Here is a 27686-nt window from a genome sequence, read left to right on the forward strand (position 1 = left end):
TGGACCACTATGCCATTCAATCTGCTGATGAAATGTGTCGAATTCTTTATATGTGTGAAATTAAATGGCATATGGATGCTGGTGTTAAAGAAGATGTGTACCACCCGCCCACTACTGGGTGATGGTAACGGCGATCGACGGCGATGGACAGCGGCCAATTGCACTGACGTTTTCAAAACACTTGGCGTCACACCACGGCGTGGGGGCGCGTGGACACGGAATTTAGCAGCAGTCAGTAGCGAGCCAGTGGGTGTGTTGAACCTTCCATTGAGCTACGGACCCCCTTGAAGATGTCTGCCACAGTCGGAGACGAAACGTTAGGAATCGACACAGAATTCATCAACCGACCATGGCATAACAAACCGGATAATTATAATGGACATGATATTTCCGGCCGTGAAAGTCTACATTTTAGTATTCATTTATATAGTTAAAAATTTAATAAAGATTTTTTAATATTTATAATCCCAACCATTTTCATCAACATTAATTACCATACCTAATTCTCGTATTCCAAACATTATTCATCTAACTGCTGTTGCTGCAACTTTTTCACCAAATGAAGCATCATCTGCATACTGTTTTTCTTTTGCAGCTAATTGAAGTTCTTTATCAGCTATATGTCTTTTTTTCAATCTTTAATATCTGTATTAGCAATACCTAGATTTTTACAAGCTTCATATTATGGATTTATATCTTTATCGCCTTTAGCTTATCTTTCTTCTAATTTTGTACCTGGATGACAATAATTATAACCTGGAAGATGCATTTCAAATGGTAATTTTTTAATTAAAGTATTTACTAATCGTTTTTCATATTTATCACTTTTCCAAAATGTATGTGGAAGATTATTCAGAAATATAATTAAATATGGAATTCCTTTCAGATAATCAATTATAAAATCACTAAATTAATTTGTATTAAATTATGCAATACTAACTTTTTCATTTTGAAAATTCTTATTTCCAGCAAGTTCTTCACCATGAATAACTGCTAATCTATCAATTAATTGTCTAACATCATTCATCCCAACATATTCAATTCCTTTATCTGTATGTTTTTTAATTAAACTGTCTCCAATTTTTGTTGTTTTTCAGGTGAACTTGGTTCTGCAGAATCTATAGTTTGTCTTCTTATATTTGGAAAATAAACATCAACATTTTTTTTATTAAGTAATTGTATTTATTACCTTTACTTGATCTTATTCTATTTGGATTATTATCAGAATATAACGCTCCTGAATTAAATAAAATATCTGCATAATTTGATAAATCTACAGCATCAAACTTAAATTTTAAATCTTCCATAGTGATATGTTCTTCAGGTATGATTTTCATTAATCCATCTGTAACTTCATATTTTTTAGCACCAATTTTTAGTTTAACACCATTAAATTCAACAGATAATTTATCTTTTTACTTTCATTTATCTTTTTATTTTTATTTCCTCTTTGGTATTTATTTAATAAGTCCTGAATTTCTGATTCACTTAATGTATGATCATATTTTCCAGGAATATCATCAGACCAATCTTTTAATGGTTTAATTGGTGATAATTCTCCAAAATCTTCTATATGATGATGATATGGATTACTTTTAAAACATTATGACCTAAACCTTCAATACCTTGTTTTACTTTTTCAATAGCATCAATAACAGGTTGATCTTCCTTTTTATATTTTTCATATTCTGTTCTTGGTTGCTTTTTCCAAACCTTAAATTGTTCCTTCAATTCTTCAGATTTCTTTTTATATTGTTTAATTTTTTTAACAACTTCATCATCATACATTGCAATCATTTATTATGGAAGAAAAAACATTAGTTATGTTTAACTTTTATGTTTATGTTTTTTACATTTATGTTTATGTTAAAGTTTATATCTATGTTTAATGTTCATGATGTTAAGAAACGTTGTATTTTATTTCTAAACTTACCTTCATTTGGTTTTCTAGTCACATCTATTGTGAAAAATCCAAATTCATCATTCCAACACCTTTAAAATTATCAAATTTTAAATCTCCAACAACAAACTCATGATAAATATTATTTAATTTGTATGATAAATATTATTTAATTTGTATCATGCTGTCTAAATATATTTAAAAAATTAAATTATCTGTAACTAACTGCTTTGGTATTTTTGAATATGTTTGAGCTAAATAAAAACAATCTATACATTTGTGTCTTCCTCTAGTAAAATTTTCTCTTACAATTTCTTGATTTTCTAAAATGAAATCATTGACTACCACAACTGAATTATTTACTCATTCATCTAATAGAATAATTTCTTCATTGTTTTCATTAAAACTAACAATTTGTTTATGAATTTTAGCTTCAATTTTTATGTTGTTTTATAAATTCTTGATATTTTGCTTGATCTAAACTTTTTGAATAATTATATAAACTTTTAATTTTATTCCAATTTAACCAACCTGGAGCTAAAATACAATTATCAATCATTAACGTTGTTTTTCCACAACCACTTGGTCCAAGTATTGCACACCTTATAGAATTTGGTGAAAGATTACCATGTTTGTTTTTTAACTTATTTTCTAGAATTCTTACTTTAGTTTTATTGATTTATTAATAATTTTTTTCACTAATAAATGAGCCACCTTTTTCAACTTAGTGATAAATCTTCAACACTTAGAAAAAGATTAACTGTTCCAATACATGATAGTTATACTAATGTTTCACTAGTCAGTTTTTATTCAACTTTTTTTAACAACAAATATTACAACAAAAAATAGTAAACTTTATTGTGGTGGTGAAACAATACAGATTCCTGGAGGTCAATATAGCTTGAAATTTTTTTTTAAATTATTCATTCTAAAACACCTAATATACATATTAAAGGAAATGAAATTTTAAATAGAATTGTTATTGAAAGTGATGTAAAATTGTATATGGATATAGAAAATAGTATTGGAAATTTACTTGGTTTTAATTATCAAATTATTTTATCTAATGAAAAAGCTGTAGCTAAAGATGTTCCTAAACTTATTCCTTTTGAATTAATAAATATAAATTTTAATGTTGCTGATGGAATGTGTTTAAAACATAATGATCATTTTCATAAAGAAACTAATGTTCTTGCTTCATTCAAACATAATGCAGAATTTGGTGAACCAAAATAATCTGTAAATGTTCCAATTTTTAATACAATTCAAGATTTAGAAGTTACTATAACTGATGAAAATGATAATGCAATTGACTTCAAGGGTGCTACTGTAACAGTTGTTTTAGAAATATCTTAATAAATTTTTTCCCTAATAAGTCGGTGATAGCTAAAGCAATGAATAAAATAGAAAATTTACAATTCTACTCATTCCCTGTGAATGAGAAAACTAAAAATAATTTAGATGATCCTAACAAAGATACAGAAATTGAAATAAATGTTGGTGATGGTTGCGTCATCCAAAACATGCACAGTTATACATGAATTTTAGTATTGTTGGAAATGATGGAACAGATTATCCAACATATGATGGAAAATCAATTAAAAAATTAATTGATAATTATCAGATTAAGAGCAGCCGACCAGTTGCAAAGGATAAAGTAATCTTTACCTAGATTTCAATAGATATAAATCTATCTTCTTCAGAAGACGGCAGTATTACATTAACATGAAGCGATATGTCCTTATCGTTTTTACAAACATCTGCATAGTTTCATTAGTCAAATAAAATATAGCCCTGAGAACAGGGTTTGTCAGACAAATAAAATAGGTACATGGAAGTTGGAGAGCGTTGAACTAGATATTACAAAATACTGTAACTCTACAGAATTTGATATGCCATATTTTGTACTTGGTCTATTTCAGACAAATCGTAAAAATAATCAGTTAGTTGATTCATCATTATTTGATCATTTTAAACTACAGAATATATATTTAAAAATTGGTAGAAATGAAGTTTTCCTCGAGAAATGTGGAATATTAATCCGCCAAATAATTTTCTAAAAGCATGTGATGCATTTTTAGATTTTAAACGAATTACTTTACTTAAATCAGATATTGATATTAATCCATTTAGCTTTGTAAATAATCATCCAATTTATAATATGACACGTAGAAAGAATATTGTAATTGCACAGAAAACAACTGTGAAACTTTGTGCAACTTTTAATGATCAAGTTCCAAATGATACTCTTGCTTATGTAATTATGTATGGTTAAAAGAATCTTGCATATGATGCACAACATGGAATCCTTACTGAAAATTTTAATTATTAACATTTGATTCTATATAAATGAATGAAAAAAATTAAAAAAATTATAAAAGTGTTAACTTCATGTTTATATACATTTCTGAAACATTTAAAGAGAGATAGAAAAAATGAAAACTAAAAATGTTAATGTAATTTACCTTTATTGCCTAATTTATTTTAATTAATTTACTTATATTCACAATGTAATATTATTTTGCTCATTAATTTTATTTTATTTAAATGGACAACACTAAGCCACAATTAAGACAGTGTAGTGAATGTATGATTAAAAAAAGTATTAAAGAATTTTGTAAAGATAAATATCAAAGAGGTGGACGTTGTTATGTATGTAAAGACTGTAAGAAAATTAAAGATACTTGTGAATGTGGTAGAACTGTAAATAAATCTTCATTCAAAAAACATTTACAAACAACAGCTCATAATAATCTTATAAATCTTATAAATAATTTTACATACTTATTCTTTAATATAATTTTAAAAATTCTCTAATATATTTAATTACATTACATTCACCTACAGGGAATATATGTAAAATAAATGGTTTTTATTAGAGCTATTATTATATTATTTTATTATATTATTATTAGGTAAAAGGGACAGTAGATTAAAATGTTTCTTCTGGGAGATTAGGATAATTTTGTGAAAAATAAGAAAATCGTGAGTGATGCAGTTACAAGAGGTTTTTTTATTTTTTGTAGAATTTTCCTAGTGTTCCAGAACATACATTTTTAATCTACTTAGGAACCTTTTCCTTTGATGCTAGTGTAATTGGAGAAGTGTAAGTGGAAGTGTTAGCACATCAATCTTGCCAGGTATATGTGTGCTTTATGGAGCTGATGAAGAGGTTTCTGACTAGTATTAACTGAATGAAAGCTGCTAACTCTTGGGAGTAAGCTAATATTGCTAACAACAAACGACATTAAAGAAAATATATACTGTGAGGGCAATGTCAGAATTCCCAGACTATTGAATAGAGGTCGACAAGAGGTTATCGAATTTACAACACATATAGCTCGAACATCCCGTTTTTGAGCCAAAAATACCCTTTTTGAATCATAAGAATTACCCTAAAAAATAGTACCATATGACATAAGCGTATGAAAATTTGCGAAGTAGACTACTTTTCATGTTGAACTGTCACTTATTTTAGGTACTGTTCTAATGGTAAATAAAGCAGCAGTTAATTTCTGAACAAGATCCTTAACATGGGCTTTCGACAATAGCTTACTATCTATCTGAACGCCTAGGAACTTGAACTGTTCCGTCTCGCTTATAACATGCCCATTCTGTCTGATCAAAATATCGGTTCTTGTTGAATTGGGAGTTAGAAACTGTAAAAACTGAGTCTTACTGTGATTTAGCATCAAATTATTTTCCACAAGCCACGGCAGGCTTCAGCGCAACGTGCAACGTATGTCTGTAGCCCCATCTCCCTTGTTATATCTCCATGCTAGTCTTAGCCGCATACCTGCCATGTATGACAACGGCCTGCCATGTTCGATAATGCGTAAGTCACTCGCTTACACACAGACTGCAAAATTGCAATGTGTGCAGTTATGATGCGCTTCCTTTGCTCTCCACTGTGTCTCGTGTTGTGCTGTGACGTAGCAAAAGGTCTTGCTTCTTTAGGGTGAGTGAAGCTCATCAGCGAGGTAAGGAGTGGTGGGGACCAGGTGTCGCTCACTCAGCTTTGTCACGTGGGTACAGTGCGCTAGCAGCATGGTACAGCCAGACAGAGTGGGTGTGGTCTTGTGGTACTGCAGCAGAGGACATTTTGAGTCCTTGTACATAGAGTCTCACAGAGTCACGTTATGACCGAAGTGATGGAAGCATGCTGGGCTGAAATGCTAACATTCAACGGTCAGACAGCCAGGTCATATTGAAGACTGCTGCTGAGACCGTAGAAATGGCAAATACAGGCTGTCAACATGAAACTCAGTGATATCCAAATGCAATTAAAATACCTATGAGAAGCCGACACTTGTGGTTTGTAGCATCATGTAAAGCAAATGTGGATTACTTTCTAAAAAACTCATTTTGCTTTGCTTCAGTTGCTATATAATTACCAGAAATGACTGCACCTCAAGGGAGAGCCCAATGAGAGGCGTGTGTAAATGAAATAATCATTTTCTGTTGTAAGTAGCCTGTTTAGGTTTTTATGTTGGTAACGCCACGTAGCGCTCTGTATGAAAATCACTGACTGTGCTGTGTGCAGTCTGTGGCTGTTTTGCATTGTTGGAATATTCGCTATTGTAGTGTTGGGCAGTTGGATGTGAATAGCGCGTAGCGTTGCGCAGTTGGAGGTGAGCTGCCAGCAGTGGTGGATGTTGGGAGAGAGATGGCAGAGTTTTAAGAGCGGACGATCTGGGCGTGTGGCCGCCAGAAAGAGAAACTTTGTAATACTGGATATCATGAACTGATATATATATATATATTATGACTTTTGATCATTATTAAGGTAAATACATTGTTTGTTCTGTATCAAAATCTTTCATTTGCTGACTATGCCTATCAGTAGTTAGTGCCTTCAGTAGTTAGAATCTTTTATTTAGCTGGCAGTAGTGGCGCTCGCTGTATTGCAGTAGTTCGACTAACGAAGATTTTTGTGAGGTAAGTGATTCATGAAAGGTATAGGTTATTGTTAGTCAGGGCCATTCATTTGTAGGGGTTTTTGAAAGTCAGATTGCGTTGCGCTAAAAATATTGTGTGTCAGTTTAGTGTTGATCAGAATAAGCAATGAGAGTAATGTCTGAGTACGTTCAGTTTTGCTCAGCTGTTTGAAAAGCAAATAACGTAGAGGTTTATCAGCACAGTAATTCATTAATTTTTCAAAGTGGATGTTTCACTGTGTAACGAAATTTCCAGTGTGGATTTCAAGGGAACCCACCAGATGTTAAAGCGATTAAGGTTTGGAATGTAAAGAGACATACAGGTTCTGGAAAACGCACGCCTGATGAAATGTTAAAGATCAGTTGTTAGTTGCTTATCATGTTTACTTCCCATGCTACAAACGCTGCTTCTCTGTGATGATGATCTGCATCTACGACAGCCTGGTGCCGCACTAGAGACTGCTCTACTGCTGCCTGAAGCATCTGAGGTCGGATGTTGGCAACCTCCTTGACTGTGCTGATCTTCAACCTCCAACGTGTGTTAGTGTCCCGTCGGTACATCCTCTCTTTGAAGTAAATCCACAACCAGAAATCACATGGAGTCAAATCTGGTGATTTTGGTGGCCACGCAGTTTGGAACGACCGGTCAATGATTCGGTTTTCGCCAGATGTATTGCGGAACAGCCTAGTGACCTCAGGAGTAGTGTGACGTGGAGCTACATCGTCGATGGAAATAGCTGAGTCCAAAGCACCTGTCTTCCGTAGAGCAAGGATCGCATTTTAGCGAAGCAGATCACATTAACTTGTGCCGTTCACGTTGAATGTCCTTGGTCCTTGGGGTCCGAGTTCCTCAAAGGAAATTGGACAATTCCTGAACTGCGCATGAAGCCACGCCACATAGTGACGTGTTCACTATACAGGGGAACGTCATGAAAGTTCGTTGGCGGTGACGATCCCCAAGTGTGTGTTCACTACCGCAGTGAGTTTAAAATACAGTGAGGTGACAAAAGATATGGGATAGCGACATGGACATATCGACATGACAGTGGTATTGCGTACACAAGGTATAAAACAACAGTGTATTGGCGGAGCTGTCAGTTGTACTCAGGTGATTCATATGAATAGGTTTCGACGTGATTGTGATCGCACTACTGGAATTAATAGATGCTGAATGCGGAACAATAGTTGGAGCTAGACGCTTGGGACTCTCCATTTCGGAAATCGATAGAGAAGTCAGTATTCCGAGATCCAGGGTGTCAAAAGTGTGCCCAGAACGCCAATTTTCAGGCATTACCTCGCAGCACAGACAATGCAGTGGCTGATGGCCTTCACTTAACGACCGAGAGCAGCAGCGTTGCAAATTGGAAATTTGTGGTAAGTTCCTATGGGACCAAGCTGCTGAGGTCATCGGTCCCTGGGCTTACACACTACTTAATCCAACTTAAACTATCTTACCGGTACGCTAAGGAAAACACACACACATCCATGCCCGAAGGAGGACTCCAATCTCCGACGGGTGGAGCCGCGTGAACCTTGGCAAGGCCCCTGAGACCGCGTGGCTACCACTTGCTGCGCGGCGTTTGCCTAGAGTTGTCAGTGCTAACAGACAAACAATGTTGCATGAGATTTGCGGTGATTCCAATGGTGTGGTCTGTTTTTACATGGAAAGGACTGTGTCTTCTGCATGTTCGGCTACCTGCAGACCATTTGGAGCCATTCGTGGATGTCATGTTCCCTAACAATGTTGGAACTTTTATGCGACACAATGCGCCATGTCACCAGGCCACGGTTGTTTACTGCTGATCTGAAGAACATTCTGGACAATTTTAGCGAATACTTTGGTCACCTCGGTCGCCCGACATGAATCGAGAGGTCAGTTCATGCCAAAATCCTGCACCAGCAACACTTTCGCCATTACGGAGTGCTATAGAGGCAGCATGGCCGAATATTTCTTCAGGAGACTTACAACGACTTGTTGAGTCCATGCCACGTCGAGGTGCTGCACTACACCAGGCAAAAGGAGGTCCAACACGATATTAAGAGGTATTTGATGATTTTCGTCATCTCAGTGTATGTTTCACCGCTACACAAAATATTCCAAGGCCACAGATCATCAACTTCAACCCTTCCAAGAAACGTAAGAGCAAAGTCACGTGTAGAAAGTTGGCGAGTAATGTGAAATTTGTATTGATATTATTTCACAATTGTTCGCCGCACTCTTCTAACTGTGGAACATGAAATGTTCAGCTGTCGTGACACAGCTTGTCCACTGCTTGAAGATCGCATATTGCGTCCAGCATTCTCTGCCATGGCAACAGTAACTTCTACAATTTGTGGCGCTACTGACCGTCGGTCTCTCCTAGGAGCAATTCCCAAATCGCGAATCATGTTTTTCAACCCCGGTGCTCAAAGAGGACGTCTCCATATTCCTTTCATGCGTCGACAGTCACGAAGAGTTGATATTGTTTTGATAAAAGCCGCGCGGGATTATCCGAGCGGTCTCTGGCACTGCAGTGATGGACTGTGCGACTGGTCCCGGCGGAGGTTCGAGTCCTCCCTCGGGCATGGCTGTGTGTGTTTGTCCTCAGGATAATTTAGGTTAAGTAGTGTGTAAGCTTAGGGACTGATAACCTTAGCAGTTAAGTCCCATAAGGTTTCACACTCATTTGAACATTTTTTTTTTTTATAAAAGCCCTCCTCATATTATCCAGACCAATGTTTACTGTCTGTAAATGTGATGCACACTGCTCTTGTGTTTCAACTCTACTCCCCATGCAAGTAGTGGTGTCTAACAGGAAGTCATGACACTAACACGCAAATCCTGCAGCGAACAGTCTGAACACCAATCTTATAAATTTGGGTAGCCATACGGTAAATAGTTTTTCGTCTACACTCTCTCAAATAGCGCAAGTTTAATTATAACCACCGTCTGTCTACACTTACGATTTAAAGGCGCCTCTAAAAACTTTGTAGGTAGGCTTTCTCTGTATAGTTTGCATCTATTTGCAAGCGTCTGCCAATTCAGTTTCTTCAGCATCTCTACGACAATCTCCCGCTGCTCAGCAAACTTGTGATCATTCTTATTGTCCTTCGCAATATATGTTCAACAGACGTACACACTTCAGGGATATTCTAGGATGAGTCCCGCGAGTGATCTGTACGCAGTCACCTTTGTAGACTGATTGCATTTCCCAAGTATTGTACCAGTAAGCCAAAGTGTGCCATCTGCTTTGCCTACGTCTGATCCAGTGTGATCTTTCCACATCATATCAGTACGAAGCGTTACAAATATGGTTCAAATGGCTCTGAGCACTATGGGACGTAACTTCTGAGGTCATTAGTCCCATAGAACTTAGAACTACTTAAACCTAACTAACCTAAGGACATCACACACACCCATGCCCGAGGCAGGATTCGAACATGAGACTGTAGCGGTCGCACGGTTTCAGACTGTAGCGCCTAGAACCGCTCGGCCACCCCGGCCGGCGAAGCGTTACATCCAAGTATACACATGAGTTGACTAGTTGCAGTTGTGACTCGTTGATACTGTAGTCACAGGATACTACGCTTTTCCGTTTTGAGATGTGAACAATTTGATATTTCTGAACATTAAGAAAAGTTGCCTATCATTGCACCACTTTGAAAGCTTATTAAGGTGCCGCGCGTTGTAGCCGCGCGGTCTCAGGCGCCTTGACACGGTTCATGCGCCTCTCCCCGTCCGGCATGGGTGTGTGTATTGTCCTGAGCGTAAGTTAGTTTAAGTTAGATTAAGTAGTGTGTAAGCCTAGGGACCGATGACCTCAACAGCCTGGTCCCATAGGAACTTACCAAAAATTTCCAAAATTATTAAGACCTGACTAAGTATTTATGCGGCTTTATTCAGATAATACTTCATTATACATAAGTACATCATTGACGAAAAGACTGGGATTACTATTAATATTGTCTGAAAGGTCTGTAACATGAACAACAAGGATCTCACACATTTCCCTGGCGCACACCTAATGTTAATTCTATATCTGTCACTGACTCTCCATCCAAGATAACACTCTGTGCCCTTTTCACCAAAAATCCTGAGTTCAGTCACAAATATCAATCGGTACCCCAGGAACATCTGTTCATTGTGACACCTTCCAGAGGGATCTTTTGGCACGGCGGGCTATGCAAAGCGCATTACGTACACAACGTCGGAAATGGTTATATGAGATGAACGCAAGAGGAAGCATTATCTTTCCGAGACTGTATGTTCCAAGGCGAGTCAAGTACTTAAGAGTAAACCTTAATGTTTTGCACAATACTTTATCCTATCTCTTTTCCTATTACGAATAGCTGAGCATTTCTGGGACACTCACACATTGACTAAACTAAACCGTGATAAATCGCGCCATCTTTTCTCGTTATACTCGATCACTTCTATTAGTTGAACTTGATATGAATCTCAGACTGACTCATATTAGTAAAACACCTGTGTGGTTAGAGTTTTGTAGGTGATCTCTGTGGATGAAATGCAGTGTCTTAGAATTCTTCCTTTGAATCTGGATCTGTCATGTAACATCCGTATCAGTATATTTATGTGGCATTACCGCCTATGCTCTCTTCCAGTAGATAGCTCATATAATCTAATGGTTATTACTAGTTTAAGTGTCTGCCTAGCAGTGGTGTAACCAAACAATATCGAGCTTTTCGTGTATTTATCATCATTGTACTACACGTATGTTGACACTTATCTGGCAAACAGTTGTTGTCTGATTATATTTATGGCTTTAGTATCAACTATTTAGTGATGCAATGTTGCTGCATAGAATTGCACTGTTCACTGGCAGATCGAGAGAGATACAAATTTGGACCCAACCTCTGCTCCATGCATGTACTTCTCTGCAATCTAAACGCAATCAGATGCTCCGAGGCACAGCTACTTGCCCATCCTGAGTATGGTAGCCTTTCAGACGGACAGTATAATTACTCATCACTTGGTTTTGAAGCTGTAGCATAGCCGCGTTTGCTGACAAAATCCACCTGCTACACAAACAACTGCTTTGATATAAACATTCAAACATGTTTCAACAGCTTTGTGCTACTGTCAATGGATAGATTTATTAAGGTCCGTTAAATGTAAACATACTTTAAGCAATAATTTTGTAACGAAATCAGGCCCAAAATAGTTTTTGTTTGTTGTAATTACCCCAGCCTTTTCTACATTGTTGGGCTACGTTAACTCGCCAACCAAACTCACAATAACTTCATTTAATTGCAGATGACAAGCTACCAACATATGGTAATGTAAAGAAATTTTCACATAACCAAACATGTACAAAAAATAGGGTAATTATAAGACAGAAAAAACTGTTTTTAGATCTGATTTTGTTAGAATGATTATTACTTTCAAAATTTTTAAGGTTTAGAGGACTGGATAAAACTGCCCACTGACCATGGCGCTAAAGGTACTAACCCATGTTTGGGCGTTTACATAAAAAACAATGGTTTCCATAATAGGTCGATCTGAAATCCAGAATTAAGACAGTATAATGACTCGATAACAGCCTATTGCAATCCTCATCCGATTGGTATCGTAGACCTTTCAAGGCATTCTTTTTTTAACGTACCGAAACCTGATATTCGCGTGGGGAGAGATCATAGCTACAAGGGGGTGCTGAAGCGTCTCCCATTTCAGTTGTAGTAACTTCTGCGTTACCACATTTGCGTTATCATGAACCACAACGATAGTTTCCGGCAGACATGCTGCTTCACATACATTCTTCATTGTCCGAGGGATGTATATCAGTGTTTGTCCTTCGGCAGGCAAGAAAAGAATAACAGCACGTTGGTCCCCTTTGGACACATTTGGTAATACGTCGCCAAAATTCAAGTTTGCGTATTTCCCGCACACGCGATGGAAATACAGGAAAAACATACTAAATCGTTGTCTACATATTGGTTGTTATATAGCAGTATCAGAGTCGCTCTAAGTTGCATATATGCTGCAGCAACGCCCTCAAACGGAAACTTATTGATCAGCACTTACAATAATTGAGCTAGTGTAATGGCATTGCTCATAAACTTGTGTAACAGAATGCTGCAATTTGTCACATCCCAGCGTCAAAAGCTAACAACGATCCAAACAACAGTGATGGCAGATCTTACCCGTGTACAGGGCGAGCACACTGTGGCTCTACCTTCACTCACCTCGTGGTCACGGAGTAGCTCCGGGTACGCCATGAGTTCCATCTTTCGTGTGAGTTCGTTTCTCTCCTTGAACAAATCGTCACGGTGCATCTTCGCCTTCACCACTTCCTGTCGGGCCTGTGAGCAGAAACGTAGTTCTGTTATTGGTCTGTCCAGCGTCTACAGTCATGTCTGTAAGTTAGGAAGTACTGAACCTACCAGTACCACCCATATACACTGACCCATGACTTTATCAAAATGGTGGACATAAACCAAGTCACAACTGAACGGGCGATTTTTACACCCGGTACTATACTGGAAATCAGTTTCATCACAACTTATTTTCCAAGACGTACCCACCTTCCATTCTCTCTCTCTCTCTCTCTCTCTCTCTCTCTCTCTCTCTCTCTCTCTCTCTCTCTCTCTCTCCTGTCTCTGTCTCTTTCTCGGTCTCTCCCTCTGCACACGTGTGAAGTCCCTCAAGTCAGGGAGCCTTCGAGATTGTGTAGCGGGTGATTCCGTGAATATGTTACTTAGTTTCAGGGATGTTGGAAATGGGTAACGGTATCAGTTTGAGGTAAGGGACACTGGTCTGGTAACGACCGAGTCGAAAGTAATCAGCGAAAAATCATTGTGATACCTGTGACGGTGGACCTCTTTGTTTTCCTTTATTTTGGAAGTGGTAGTATTGACCACACCGTGAAAAAATTGTCTAGTAAACATGGGCTCTATAATACGTTAAGAGTTAGGAGAACTTGCTCATTAGAGAAGATATGCTCGTCAGTATCAGATATGAACAAGTGCTCATAGGTCTTAAGGTATACATTTTAAGAGTCCTTGTTTACTAGACATTTTCTTTGTGTTTTTGTCCCTATTACCACCTCTCAAAATATGGAAAGCAAAGGGCTTGCACTAGAAGAGGTGCACTGTCAGAGGTATCGAAAGGATTTTCGCTTACAACTTTCGACTAGGTTGTTTCCAGACCAGGGCCCCTTACTTCAAATTGATACATTCATCCTTCTGTAACATCTCTGGAAGCTTGTAACATCACATATCACGCTGTGAATACTAGCATATTACCTGATATTACCTGCAGCTTCAGCTGCATACACATACAGCACATACATAGCACACATCTCCTCCATATTCTCATTATGCATATTTCCTCCGTCTCCCTCTCTCTTTCCATTTCCTCCTCACCCCTCTTTCTGTCCATCTCCTCGTCCCCCTTTTCCTTTTCTACCTGCTCACTACCCAGTGCTGTCTTCCATTTGCCCCCAACATACCCATCTCCAGTTCCCTACATACATACAGGCTACATATATTTCACACATCTGTTTCTTCCCTTCTCTCTGTCCACTTCCTCCTTCCCCATCTCTTTCCATCTCCTCATCCCCCTCTCTCTGTTCATCTCCTCCTCCCCTCTCTGTCAGTACATCTCCTCCTCCTCCTCCTCCTCCTCCTCCTCCTCCTCCGCCTTTCTCTGTTCCCTTCTCCCCCCTCCCTTCGACTTTCTCCTCCTATCATTTATCCATCTCCTCCTCATCACTCTACCTGTCTAATCCCCTCACTCACTCCATCTCTTACCACCCTTTCTCTCCGTCCATCCCCTCTTCTTCTATCTCTGTGCCAATCTCTCGCTACTTCTCTGTCTGCCTCCTCCTGCCATCTCTTTCTGTCCACCTGCTCCTCCTCTTTTCCGTCTCCCCCTCTCTCTCTTCCTCCCTCATTCCACCTCTCTCTGTCAATCTCAGTCATGTCCTTCTGTAAGTACACCCTCTGGAACACAGTCCAATACTACCAACACAGTATGCCAGTCATTCAGCGTCGCCACGACTTCAGTCATTTCCAACACTTTTTCACCCCAATGCACATCTCCACCTTCAAGGGAGACAGGTGGCATTTATCCCCACAGTAATTCCTTCCAGATATCTTTCCAAGCGATAAGTAGTATATGTACCAAATTTAATTGAAACGGATACAGTTGTTTAGGAGATGTGGAACATAAACATATACAGGGCTATTACAAATGATTGAAGTGATTTCGTAAATTCACTGTAGCTCCATTCATTGACATATGGTCACGACACACTACAGATACGTAGAAAAACTCTGCAACGACACTTCAGGACGAAGTTCAACAAAGATCCACCAACTGCTAACTCCATTCGGCGATGGTATGCGCAGTTTAAAGCTTCTTGATGCCTCTGTAAGGGGAAATCAACGGGTCGGCCTACAGTGAGCGAAGAAACGGTTGAACGCGTGCGGGCAAGTTTCACGCGTAGCCCGCGGAAGTCGACGAATAAACCAAGCAGGGAGCTAAACGTACCACAGGATGGTGCTCCACCGCACTTCCATCATGATGTTCGGCATTTCTTAAACAGGAGATTGGAAAACCGAGGGATCGGTCGTGGTGGAGATCATGATCAGCAATTCATGTCATGGCCTCCACGCTCTCCCGACTTAACCCCATGCGATTTCTTTCTGTGGGGTTATGTAAAAGATTCAGTGTTTAAACCTCCTCTACCAAGAAACGTGCCAGAACTGCGAGCTCGCATCATCGACGCTTTCGAACTCATTGATGGGGACATGCTGTGCCGAGTGTGGGAGGAACTTGATTATCGGCTTGATGTCTGCCGAATCACTTAAGGGGCACATATCGAACATTTGTGAATGCCTAAAAAAACTTTTTGAGTTTTTGTATGTGTGTGCAAAGCATTGTGAAAATATCTCAAATAATAAAGTTATTGTAGAGCTGCGAAATCGCTTCAATCATTTGTAATAACCCTGTACATCAATTTACACTCCATAAAGGAGCTGCACACAGAAAGCCATGGCAGATTGTGATCATTTGTGACAGGCAGACAGATGGTACTTCATACTTTCATCTCTGAGGAAAGAACATGTGTTGTGTGCTACACGATCAAAACATATAGAAGTGCAGCATGGACACGTGCAGGTCTCAGATGAGTCCTGTGATACTCCACACAGCACCACTTGCATATTGATGAGCAGATCCTACAGATTGGTGGATCTAGGTGGAGTCGCAATGACACACTCCATGGCATCCAATACATTCTTTACTGGATAGATATTGGTCAAAGAATAACACTTCTTATACTGTCACACGAAACTGGCAGGACATTTCATGAGAGACGATATATTCGTCTTTGTGGTGCTCTCCACCATGCCTCTAGAGGCAGACCCAGTAGTTGTGATCTCCAAGTTAGAAGTGGGTCTTTTCGACATGAGGAGAGTCGGGCACGACGCTATAGGGGTATGAGTGGCAGGCATTATAGCGGTTGTTGTGTGATGAACCCTGCATCATGTAACCAGTTGCCAGAGGTACTAGAACTTACAGGAAGTTATATAGAAGACCGAACAGCCCATTGAATGATCCTTACCATTGGTGTCTAATCGGCTCATGTGTGGTGGACAATCCTTTTGAGTTCCCTCCTTGTGGTGGCGCACCTCGTATTGTACACATCATGCTTTCCTGTACCCATTTCGAGAACAAGGGCAATAGAGGTGTTCATATGACAAGTGTGGTGCACAATACAATGATTGGGCCACAGCCTCACAATTCAGTCCTTCTCGAAATCGTCCAGCTGGGCAGCCTACTGTAAAACGTGATCCCTGGCCACAGTACATGTTCAGGTGATGCTCTAGTGACGCTGCCCACTGTGTACTGGCCAGTACGGTCTTTGGAGCACACTTATATCAAACAATATTCATGACATCACGAACCCATCTGTACTCGCGAAGTGCATGGCTGATGGAGTGCAGCACACCCACCCAGATTGCAGTGCATCAGTTGGGTCCTTCTGGGGCAGCTATTTTTATGACAGAGAGTGTATATATGTATACAGGATGCACCAGGAGGAATTGTCAGTATTCAGGAATATGACAGGAATACTCATTTGAAGGGAAAATACTTCATATAGACACATGCTCTATTTCGAGAATGGTTTCCAAGATAGATCACATTTAATGTAAATTATTCATTGGGCTAATGGCGTGCATGTACTTGTCTTAACCGCTGAGTCTCTTTCACCTTTTATTCTAGCCCAATCTGACTCATTGCTGTCTTTCTGCCAGTAAACTACTCTGTTGAATGCACAATGATATATGATGTGTTGTGAGTGTAGAAGTGCGTGGGTTTCAGAGTGTATAAGACAGAAGCTGATGAAGGAATGATACCGTAGCGTGGACGGTTAAATTTTAAAGTTTACAATTTGTTGAAAATTACGGAATACGGCATACTCATTCGGATGCTACGTGATCCGAGTACGGGATACATTTCCCCATTCAAGATATATTACGGCGCTGGGCAGCCTTTAGCAAAAACAGTGACGGAACTATTGACACCTTCTGATGGAAAGTGGCATTACCTCTGCATGGGTAATTATTCTAACAGTGTACAACTTGCAGAGAATTTACTTGAAAAGAAAATTAAAGCGCGCAAAAGTCAATGCGTTTGAAGCTTGTCATCTATGGAAAAATGACAAGCGGCAGGCGACAAGCGAATAAATTTGTACGACACGTACTGACGGCAAAGTGTTAACCTAATCACTGAATTGGGCGTGGTAGTACGAGGAGCAAGTAATGCGACACGGTTTTTTCTCGGCCTTTTTCGGTTTAAATAATGGGTAATTTGTTGTGGGACATCGTGGACTACTTCCGTTTCAGCCCCTATAGTTTCATTAAGTTCCAACAGGCACCGGCGCTGTACATAGTCTTCATAATGGCGTCTGTAATGGAAGTGCTTTTCAAGCAGAGGGCTGTCATTGGGTTTCTTTTGGGGGAAAACCAGGACTTCGAGACATTCATAGGCACTTGCAGAATGTCTACAGAGACCCGGCAGTGAACAAAAGCACGGTGAGCCTTTTCCGGCTGCACACAGCTGTGAATCTTGCAATGTTGGAATGTGCGGGCACTCTCATTCGAGGGGATTGACAGATCACAATCAGATAGCATGCTGCTCAACTGATGCCTCTGTTGGTAATGCTGACACACTCCCCCACCACTTGGGGTACTGGAAAACTGTGTACCCGCTGGGTTACTCTACACCTAACAGAAGACCATACAGACCAACGAAGAATCATTTGTGTGGTATTGCTTAGGTGTTACGAGGCTGATCGTGTCAATTCTTTGTCGAACATTGTCACAGCTGATGACATATTGGTTTATCACTTCGAACTGGGAACAAAACAGAAATCCATGGTTTGACGCTACACCAACTCTCCTCCAAAGAAAAAGTTCAAAGACGCACACTCGGCCCGTAAAGTCATGGCGACTCCCTTCTGGGACTCTGATGTGTACTGTACTGGCCTCAGGTAATGGAAGAAACGTCTTGAGCGTATTCGTCGCCACAAAAATGCAAACGATCTTCTCCTTCTCGATGGCAACGCGACGCCTCACACAAATCTGGGCACCCGACAGCAGCTCACAAAACTTCGTGAGGCTATTCTTCCTCGTCCGTCCTACAGCCCGGATCTTGAACCTTCTGACTTCCATCTGTGATCTGTGTGGCCCAATGGAGGATGTTCTCCGCGGAAAGCAGTACTTGGACGTTGGGGGTGTTACTGATGCAGGAAGACGTTGACTCCGAAGTCGCCTAGAGTAGTACCATGTAGGCGCACAGGCCGTCCTTGTAAGGGAGTTTATGTTGAAAAATAGATTTTTGTAGCCAAAAGAGTAGGGAACAATATGGTGTATTGGAATCATGAATAAAAGCAACATGCTTCCAAAAAAACAGAGTTGCATTACTTATTGAACGCCCTTTGTACAGTGAACCGGCTACGAAGCTCGCAGACCATACGCCACTACGTTTTCGTCTGTGGGATCGCAAAAAGCCCAGAATGTAGAAACTAAAGACGAATGCCCAAGGTGAACTCCTTGTTCACATCATAGACACCGCTGCCCTCATGGCAGAATTTGCAGAGGTGCACAGGAAAGCTACGCAACATATTCTCCCGAGACTATACAAAAGAACTCAAGTTGAACATCGGATATTCGAATATTTTTTGTGAACTTTAATGTGTGTGTACTATAATGCTTAAAGGCCAATTTGTTTTAAATATGGTTTCTTTTCAGTTGATACTTTGTAAATCGCATGTTCTAATGTTCACTGTTGCACATGTGTAAATGTGACAATGTATTGCATAATACTGAAAAGCTGGCCAGAGTGGCCGAGCGGTTCTAGCCGCTACAGTCTGGAACCGCGCGACCGCTACGGTCACAGGTTCGAATCCTGCCTCGGACATGGATGTGTGTGATGTCCTTAGGTTAGTTACGTTTAAGTAGTTCTAAGTTCTAGGGGGGGCTGATGACCTCAGTCCCATAGCGCTCAGAGCCATTTGAACCATTTGAATACTGAAAATAAATAACAATGTACATTAAATGTGTTCCACCTCGAAAATCACTCGGAGTAGAAGGTATGTCAACATGAAGCTTTTACTTCAAATGATAGTTCCTGTCATCTGCATGAATATTGACCATACCTCCTGGAACACTCTATATATAATCTCATGTGTTGCGCGTTGCCACCTCTTATTTTGCCTCTTTACTAATGACAAGGGCGTGGAAGCTGGTCAAAGAAACTGCCACCGCGGGTATTTGGTCAGTCAAGCAAAAGGTTTGTTCACACAAATGCAGGTTGAATAAATATATCGTACTCAATTTATTCCGAAAAATTGCTGCACTGTTGACAACTTGTTCTCGCCGTGGCCAGCAATAATCAGAGGCCCGACTCTAGGCGAGCATCTATGTACTGGATGTTAGCAAATGGAGCTATCAACAACTTGGAATAATGTTCGGCAACGCCCGACCGGTTAGCCGAGAGGTCTAGCGCACGGCTTTCCGGAGTGGGAAGGAGCACCTGATCCCCGGCACGAATCTGCCCGGTGGACTTGCGTCGAGGTCCGGTGAACCGGCCAGTCTGTGGATGGTTTTTAGGCGGTTTTCGATCTGCCTCGAAAAATACGGGCTGGTTCCCCTTATTCCGCCTCAGTTGCTGCCCAAACAAGTTCTCCACGTACGCGTACACTGCCATTACTCTACCAAGCAACACACTCGTCTGGTGTGAGACACTCCCTGGTGGTGGGGGGTCCACCGGGGGCCGAACCGGAGGCTCCGTTCTCCCCGTCGTTTCTAGGTCTCCGGTTCACATACAGTACAATACAATACAATGTTCGGCATCAACTAGCAACACGGAACTTTCACTAGAAGCACGAAACTACCAGTGCAAGTAGAAGTAGATGTAGAAATAGAGCGTGGTGTCATGTTGCTGACGCTTACAACGCCGTCCTGTCGGTCTTCGTTGGTCGGCAGCCTGGCCGTTGATTACTGGCGAAGATATTCACAGCGCCGCTCGCGGCGCTCGAAGGAATTTTCGAGTCGCCGGCTCGGGCAGTATCGATAAGCTACGATACTGTAGTATCGACGTATATTGTTGCTTGTTTGGCCTGCAGTCCGAAGGCTGGTATGATGCATCTCTCCAGGCCACTCTACCCTGGGCAAACTCCTTCATCTCCGAATAACAACTGAAATCCACAGCATTTTGAAGCTGTTTTCTGTGCTCATCTCGTGGTCTCCCTCTGCAAATTTTACTGCACGCTTCCCTCTAACACTAACTTGACGATCCCTTGGTGAGTCAGAGTGTGTCCTCTCAACCGATCCCTTGTTTTAGTCAAGTTACGCCACAAGATTCTTGTCTCCCCAATTCTGTTTAGCACCTCCTCATCACCAGGAAGCTTCACCTCCTCCTTAGTTATACGATCTACCTGTCTAATATTGAGAATTCTTCTAAAGCACCACATTTCAGGAGCCTCTATTCTCTTCTTGTTTCAGCTGTTTATCATCAATTTTTCATTTACGTACATGGCTTCACTCCATACAAATACTCCATACGATATCATTCAGAGAAGACTTCCTTACGCTTAAACCTATATTCAATGTTAACAAATTTCTCTTCTTCAGAAAACAATTTTCTTGCCTTTGCCCGTCTACAAATGGCTATAAGCGCTATGGGAATTAACATCCGAGGTCATCAGTCCCATAGACTTAGAATTACTTAAACCTAACTAACCTAAGGACATCACACACATCCATGCCCGAGGCAGGATCGAACCTGCGACCGTAGCAGCACCGCGGTTCCGGACTGAAGCGCCTAGAACCGCTCGGTCACCGCGGTCGGCATGCCCGTCTACATTTTATATTCTCTCTACCTTGGTCATCATCGTTGTTTTAAAGCCCAAATAGCTAACCTCATCAAGTACATTCAGTGTTTCATTTTGTAATCTAATTTCCTCATCATCGCCTGATTTAATTCGATTACATTCTATTATCCTTGCTTTTCTTTTCTTGATATTCATCTTAGCCGCGCGGAATGGCCGCGTGATCTGAGGCGCTTTGTCACTGTTCGTGCGGCTCCCCCCGTCGGAGGTTCGAGTCCTCCCTCGTGCATGGGTGTGTGTGTGTTGTCCATAGCGTAACTTAGATTAAGTAGTATGTAGGCTTAGGGACCGATGACCTAAGTAATTTGGTCCCATAAGACCTTACCACAAATTTCAAAATTATTCATCTTATATCCTGCTTTCAAAACACTGTCCATTCCATTCAACTGCACTTCCAAGGCCTTTATCGTCTCTGAAACAATTACTGTGTCTACGGCACACCTCAACGTTTTCCTCTCCTTGAAATTTAATTCCTTCTCCAGTTTTTTCTTTGGTTTCCTTTGCTGCTTGCTCATGGTTCAGATTGAATACCATCGGCGAAATGCTTCCACCTATTTCACTCCCTACTCAACCACTACTTCCATTTCATGTCCCTAGACTCTTGTAACTGCCATCTGGTTTCTGTACAAGTTGTAAAATGTCTCCTGTTCCATGGATTTTACCGCTGCTAACTTCAAAATTTCAAAGAGAGTATTCCACTAAACATAGTGGAAACTTTTCTGTAAGTCTACAGATGCTATAAGCATAGCTTTGTCTTCCCTTGGCCTATCTTCTGAGATAAGTCGCAGGGTCAGTATTGCCTCGCAGTGTCCCTACATTTCTGTGGAATCCAAACTGATCTTCTCCGAGGTCGATTTCCATGGGTTTTTGCATTCTTCTGTAAAGAATTCGTGTTAGTGTTTTGCAACCATAACTTATTAAACTGATAATTCGCTAATGTTCACACCTGTTAGCAGCTGCTTACTTTGGAATTGGAATTACTACAATCTGCTTGAAGTCTGACGGTATTTCGCCTGACTCATACATCTTGCACACCAGGTCGAAGAGCTTTGTCATTGCTGGTTCTCCCAAGGGTATCAGTACTTTTTACGGATATAGTTTACCCCAGGGCCTTGTTTCGACTTAGATCTTTCAGAGCTCTGTCAAAATCTTCTCGCAGTATCATATCTCCCATCTCATCTTCATCTACATCCACTTCCCTTTTTATAATATTGCCTTCAAGTTCATCTCCATCTATATACTCCTTCCACCTTTCAGCTTTCCCTTCTTTGCTTAGGACTGGTTTTCAGTCTCAGCTCTTCATATTCATACAGCTGCTTCTCTTTTCCCCAAACGCTTCTTTAATTTTCCCGTAGGTAGTATTTATCATTCCCCCAGCGAAATATGCTTCTAAATCCTTACATTTGTCCTCTAGCCATTTCTGCATACCCATTTTGCATTTCCTGTCAGTCTCATTTTTTGAACGTTTGTATCTCCCCTGCTTCATTTGCTGCATTTTTATATTTTCTCCTTTCATCAGTTAAAGTCAGTATCTCCTGTGTTGTCCAAGGATTTCTACTATGACTTTTTTTTTTTTACCTATTTCGCTCTCTGCTGACTTCACTATTTCATCTGTCAAAACTTCTCTCGCCTTCTACTGTATTCCGTTTCATGTTTTTGTCAATCGTTGCCTAATAATCTTTCTGAAACACAGCCTACTGTTCTTTTAACTTATCCACATCCCATATCCTTAATTTTCTACTTTTTCGCAGTTTATTTAATTTTAATATACAGTTCATAACCAATAAATCGTGGGAGGAGTGCACATCTGCTCCTGCTAATGTCTTTACAAACTGAAATGTGGTTCCGAAATCTCTGTATTACCATTATATAATCACTCTGAAACTTTCCGGTGAATCCAAGTCTGTTCCACGTATATAACCTGCTTTCATGATTCTTAAACCACGTATTAGCGACGATTAAATTATGCCCTGTGCAAAATTCTACCAAGCGGATTCCTCTTTCATTCCTTTACCCAAGTCAACACACACCTACAATTTTTCCTTCGCTTCCTTTTCCTCCTGTATAATCCCAGTCCCCCATCACAATTAAATCTTCGTCTCCCTCAACTATCTGAATAATTTCTATTATCTCATTATACGTTTCTTTAATTTCTTCATCATCCTCTAAGCTAGTTGGCACATGAACTCGTACTACTGTGGTATTGGTTGCCTTTGTGTCTGTCTTCAGTACGATAATGCGTTCAATATGCTGTTCATAGTAGCTTACTCGCATTCCTGTTTTCTTATTCATTATTAAACCTATTCCTTCATTATCTCTATTAGATTTCATGTTCACCTGACCAGAAGTCCTATTCACTATGTTGGCCAAATGCCTTGGGTCTTGACCTCCCTCAGCTTCATTCAAGCCTTTCATAGCGTTGACCAGGCGTTTATGACGACAGCATTTCGACATATGGCGTACCCGGATACCATTGTAGATTTAGAGATGCCTCTTCCTTGCAGCGTGACGCCCAGGGTGTTGTACAACGGCTGTATCACGCTGCGGATTCTCGTCCGACCGTCAGTGAGTCAGTGATGTCCTATATTAGCGATACTGTATGCCTTCACTTTGGAACCATTTCTGTGTGACCTCTGACCCTCCGACAACGCCTAGGAAGGGTGACACTAGGCGGACATACTTTTTGCTGCACTGCTTATGCCAAAGATCTGGTACTTTGCCTTCGTGGCGGTGATGATGCCTATGCAGCATTGACGTGGATGACGACCTGTAGCGCAGCATAGGACAGTAGTCTCAACGTCCAAAAATCGCATGTTCTGTCTATACAGGGTGGTCCATTGAGCGTGGACGGGACAAATATCGCACGAAATAAGCGTCAAACGAAAAAACTACAAAGTACGAAACTTGTCTAGCTTGAAGGGGGAAACCAGATGGCGCTATGGTTGGCCCGCTAGATGGCGCTGCCATAGGTCAAACGAATATCAAATGCGTTTTTTTTAAAAATAGGAACCCCCATTTTTATTATATATTCGTGTAGTATGTAAATAAATATGAATGTTTTTTTTTGACCACTTTTTCGCTTTGTAATAGATGGCGCTGTAATAGTCACAAACATATAGCTCACAATTGGTAACAGGTAGATTTTTTTAAATTAATATACAGAACGTAGGTACGTTTGAACATTTTATTTCGGTTGTTCCAATGTGATACATGTACCTTTGTGAACTTATCATTTCTGAGAACGCATGCTGTTACAGCGTGATTACCTGTGAATACCACATTAATGCAATAAATGCTCAATATGATGTCCATCAACCCCAACGCATTTGGCAATACGTGTAACGGCATTCCTCTCAACAGCGAGTAGTTCGCCTTCCGTAATGTTCGCACATGTACTGACAATGCGCTGACGCATGTTGTCAGGCGTTGTCGGTGGATCACGATAGCAAATATCCTTCAACTTTCCCCACAGAAAGAAATCCGGGGACGTCAGATCCGGTGAACGTGCTTCGACGACCAATCCACCTGTCATGAAATATGCTATTCAATACCGCTTCAACCGCACGCGAGCTATGTGCCGCACATCCATCATATTGGAAGTACATCGCCATTCTGTCATGCAGTGAAACATCTTGTAGTAACATCGGTAGAACATTACGTCGGAAATCAGCATACACTGCACCATTTAGATTGCCATCGATAAAATGGGGGCCATTTATCCTTCCTCCCATAATGCCGCACCATACATTAACCCGCCAAGGTCGCTGGTGTTCCACTTTTCGCAGCCATCGTGGATTTTACGTTGTCCAATAGTGCATATTATGCCGGTTTACGTTACCACTGTTGGTGAATGATGCTTCGTCGCTAAACAGAACAGGTGCAAAAAATCTGTCATCGTCGCGTAATTTCTCTTGTGCCCAGTGGCAGAACTGTACACGACGTTCAAAGTCGTCGCCGTGCAATTCCTGGTGCATAGAAATGTGGTACGGGTGCAATCGATGTTGATGTAGCATTCTCAACACCGACGTTTTTGAGATTCCCGATTCTCGCGCAATTTGTCTGCTACTGATGTACGGATTAGTCACGACAGCAGCTAAAACACCTACTTGGGCATCATCATTTGTTGCAGGTCGCGGTTGACGTTTCACATCTGGCTGAACACTTTCTGCTTCCTTAAATAATGTAACTAACCGGCGAACGTTCCGAACACTTGGATGATGTCGTCCAGGATACGGAGCAGCATCCATAGCACACGCCCGTTGGGCATTTTGATCACAATAGCCATACATCAACACGATTTCGACCTTTTCCACAGTTGGTAAAAGGTCCATTTTAACACGGGTAATGTATCACGAAGGAAATACCGTCCGCACTGGCGGAATGTTACGTGATATCACGTACTTATACGTTTGTGACTATTATAGCGCCGTCTATCACAAAGCGAAAAAAGTGGTCCAACTAAAACATTCATATTTCTTTACGTAATACACGAATATGTAATAAAAATGGAGGTTCCTATTTAAAAAAACGCAGTTGATATCCGTTTTACCTATAGCAGCGCAATCTAGCGGGCCAACTATAGCGCCATCTGGTTTCCCCTTTCAAGCTAGACAAGTTTCGTTCTTTGTAGTATTTTCGTTTGATGCTTATTTCGTGAGATATTTGTCCCAGTCACTATCAATGGACCACCCTGTAGGTAAGAGGCCGCGCGATGGGTGCGTCACCCTCTGCTATGAGTAGCCGATACAATTACTTGGGAATTGACTTCACAACTGATATTGGTGCTCGATAGCCTTCAACCGCAGGTGTCTATTAACCTAGATCAGAGCAGGGCTGACTGAATGACACCGCCTTCCTAACCCTTTATCCTACTCTTCAACGGTCCCAATGTACCCTACAAACCCACACTGACCAATTCACCTCTTGGTGCAACCAGTGGTTCCTCTGTATCAATCCCTCCAAGACCCAGGCCATCATCATAGGCCACACCACCCGCTCCTTCCGCCTCTATGATTTCTACCACACCATTTATGGCCGTCCTATCCACCTCACTCCTACCCTCAAATACCTTGGCCTCACACTCGACCGCCACCTCACCTTGACTCCTCATCTCCTTACCATCCAAAACAAAGCTCACAACCACCTCTGTCTCCTGAAACTCCGACTGGACGTGGGGTCTGCATCCTTCCACCATCCCTCACACCTGCAAATCCTTGATCCGCCCCATCCTCTGTTATGCCAGCGTAGCTTGGATTTCCGCCCGTCCCCGGTTCTATAAAGCCCTCCAAATCCTCGAACTCCATGTGCTCCGCCTAGCCTTCCGTGTCCACCTTTCGTCCCCCACGCGCATCCTCTATGACTTCATCCCATTCCCCCACCTTCCCCTTTTCCTTGAACACATCCGCACACTATATATTGTCCGCCGCCTTGATCCTCCTCACCCCCTGGTATCTCCCTTCTACTCCACCCCCAACCAGTTGCCGCGCCTTTACCATTGTGTCCCACCCTCTCTCCATCTCCACACCCTCCATCTCCTTTCCCAACGCATCTTCCACCATCTACCCCTCCAGGAAGATGAGCTTCCCCCTGACAGCTACCCTTCCTACCAACTCTAACCCCATCTTCCTGCCTCCTCCTCAGGGCTCCCTCTCCTCCCCCTCCCTCCTCCTGACCGGCTTCCCCCTCCAAATCCCCCTCCCTCTCTTGTGCCCCCTTTCAGTGTCTCTGCACTCTCTCCTGCCCTGTCTTCCCTGTTCATCTACCACCCCACATGTCTCCTGCCTCTTTGTGTACCCGCTGACGCCCCTACTCTCTTCATCCCGCCGCTTCCCCTGCTTTTCCATCCTCTCTGACCTTTCCGTCGGCAGGTCCCACCTGGCAGTTTTATTCTTCGTTGTGTGTGCTCCAAGTGGGTTTTAAGTGTGTTGTTCTGGAGTGTTTTTAGTATTGTGGCCGACTTTTAACCTGTGCATGTCCATTCAGTGACTTCTCTGTGCTTTAAGAATCGCCAGCTGTTTTTCTTTAACTTTCTGGTGACTTTTTTAACTGTCCCCCATGAACGTCTCCATGTCAGTGTATTTTTACCTCCATTTTCTCCCATTACACTGTTTTATGTTCCCCTTTTTTATCACCTTATGTATGTAACATTTTATTCTTATTTTAAGTTGTCATGTCACTCTGCGGAAGAGCGGCGGATTGTGCCACTGACAGCCCTCCCCTGCCCATATGAGGCAGGGGAATGAAATCACAATAAAGAAAAAAAAAGGCTAACTGATCACAGTCGTAGGACTCTAGACATCCTTCAATGGACGCAATACGACAACCTCATTTTGGCGTCATGCATTCCCTATGTTGAGTAGACGGTTCTGATCCCTCCATCACTGGCCTGCTGGTGGCTTTGGGATCTTCTGTCAGCACTGGAATGCTGTTTAAGATCTGAAAGATGTTCCT

The 27686-nt window shown here is 41.2% G+C and overlaps 1 protein-coding gene across 1 annotated transcript in view; it reads right to left on the bottom strand.

Moving 5' to 3' along the window:
- LOC124545640 (trichoplein keratin filament-binding protein-like) overlaps positions 1-27686 on the bottom strand; it is a 110499-nt gene that overhangs the window by 19258 nt on the left and 63555 nt on the right. The window contains exon 5 of the mRNA XM_047124586.1: positions 13021-13137. Within this exon, the coding sequence (XP_046980542.1) occupies positions 13021-13137 (117 nt within the window). The remainder of the gene's footprint in view (positions 1-13020; positions 13138-27686) is intronic.

This window comes from Schistocerca americana, chromosome 8 (assembly GCF_021461395.2).
Source record: "Schistocerca americana isolate TAMUIC-IGC-003095 chromosome 8, iqSchAmer2.1, whole genome shotgun sequence".
Lineage (NCBI taxonomy): Eukaryota > Metazoa > Arthropoda > Insecta > Orthoptera > Acrididae > Schistocerca > Schistocerca americana.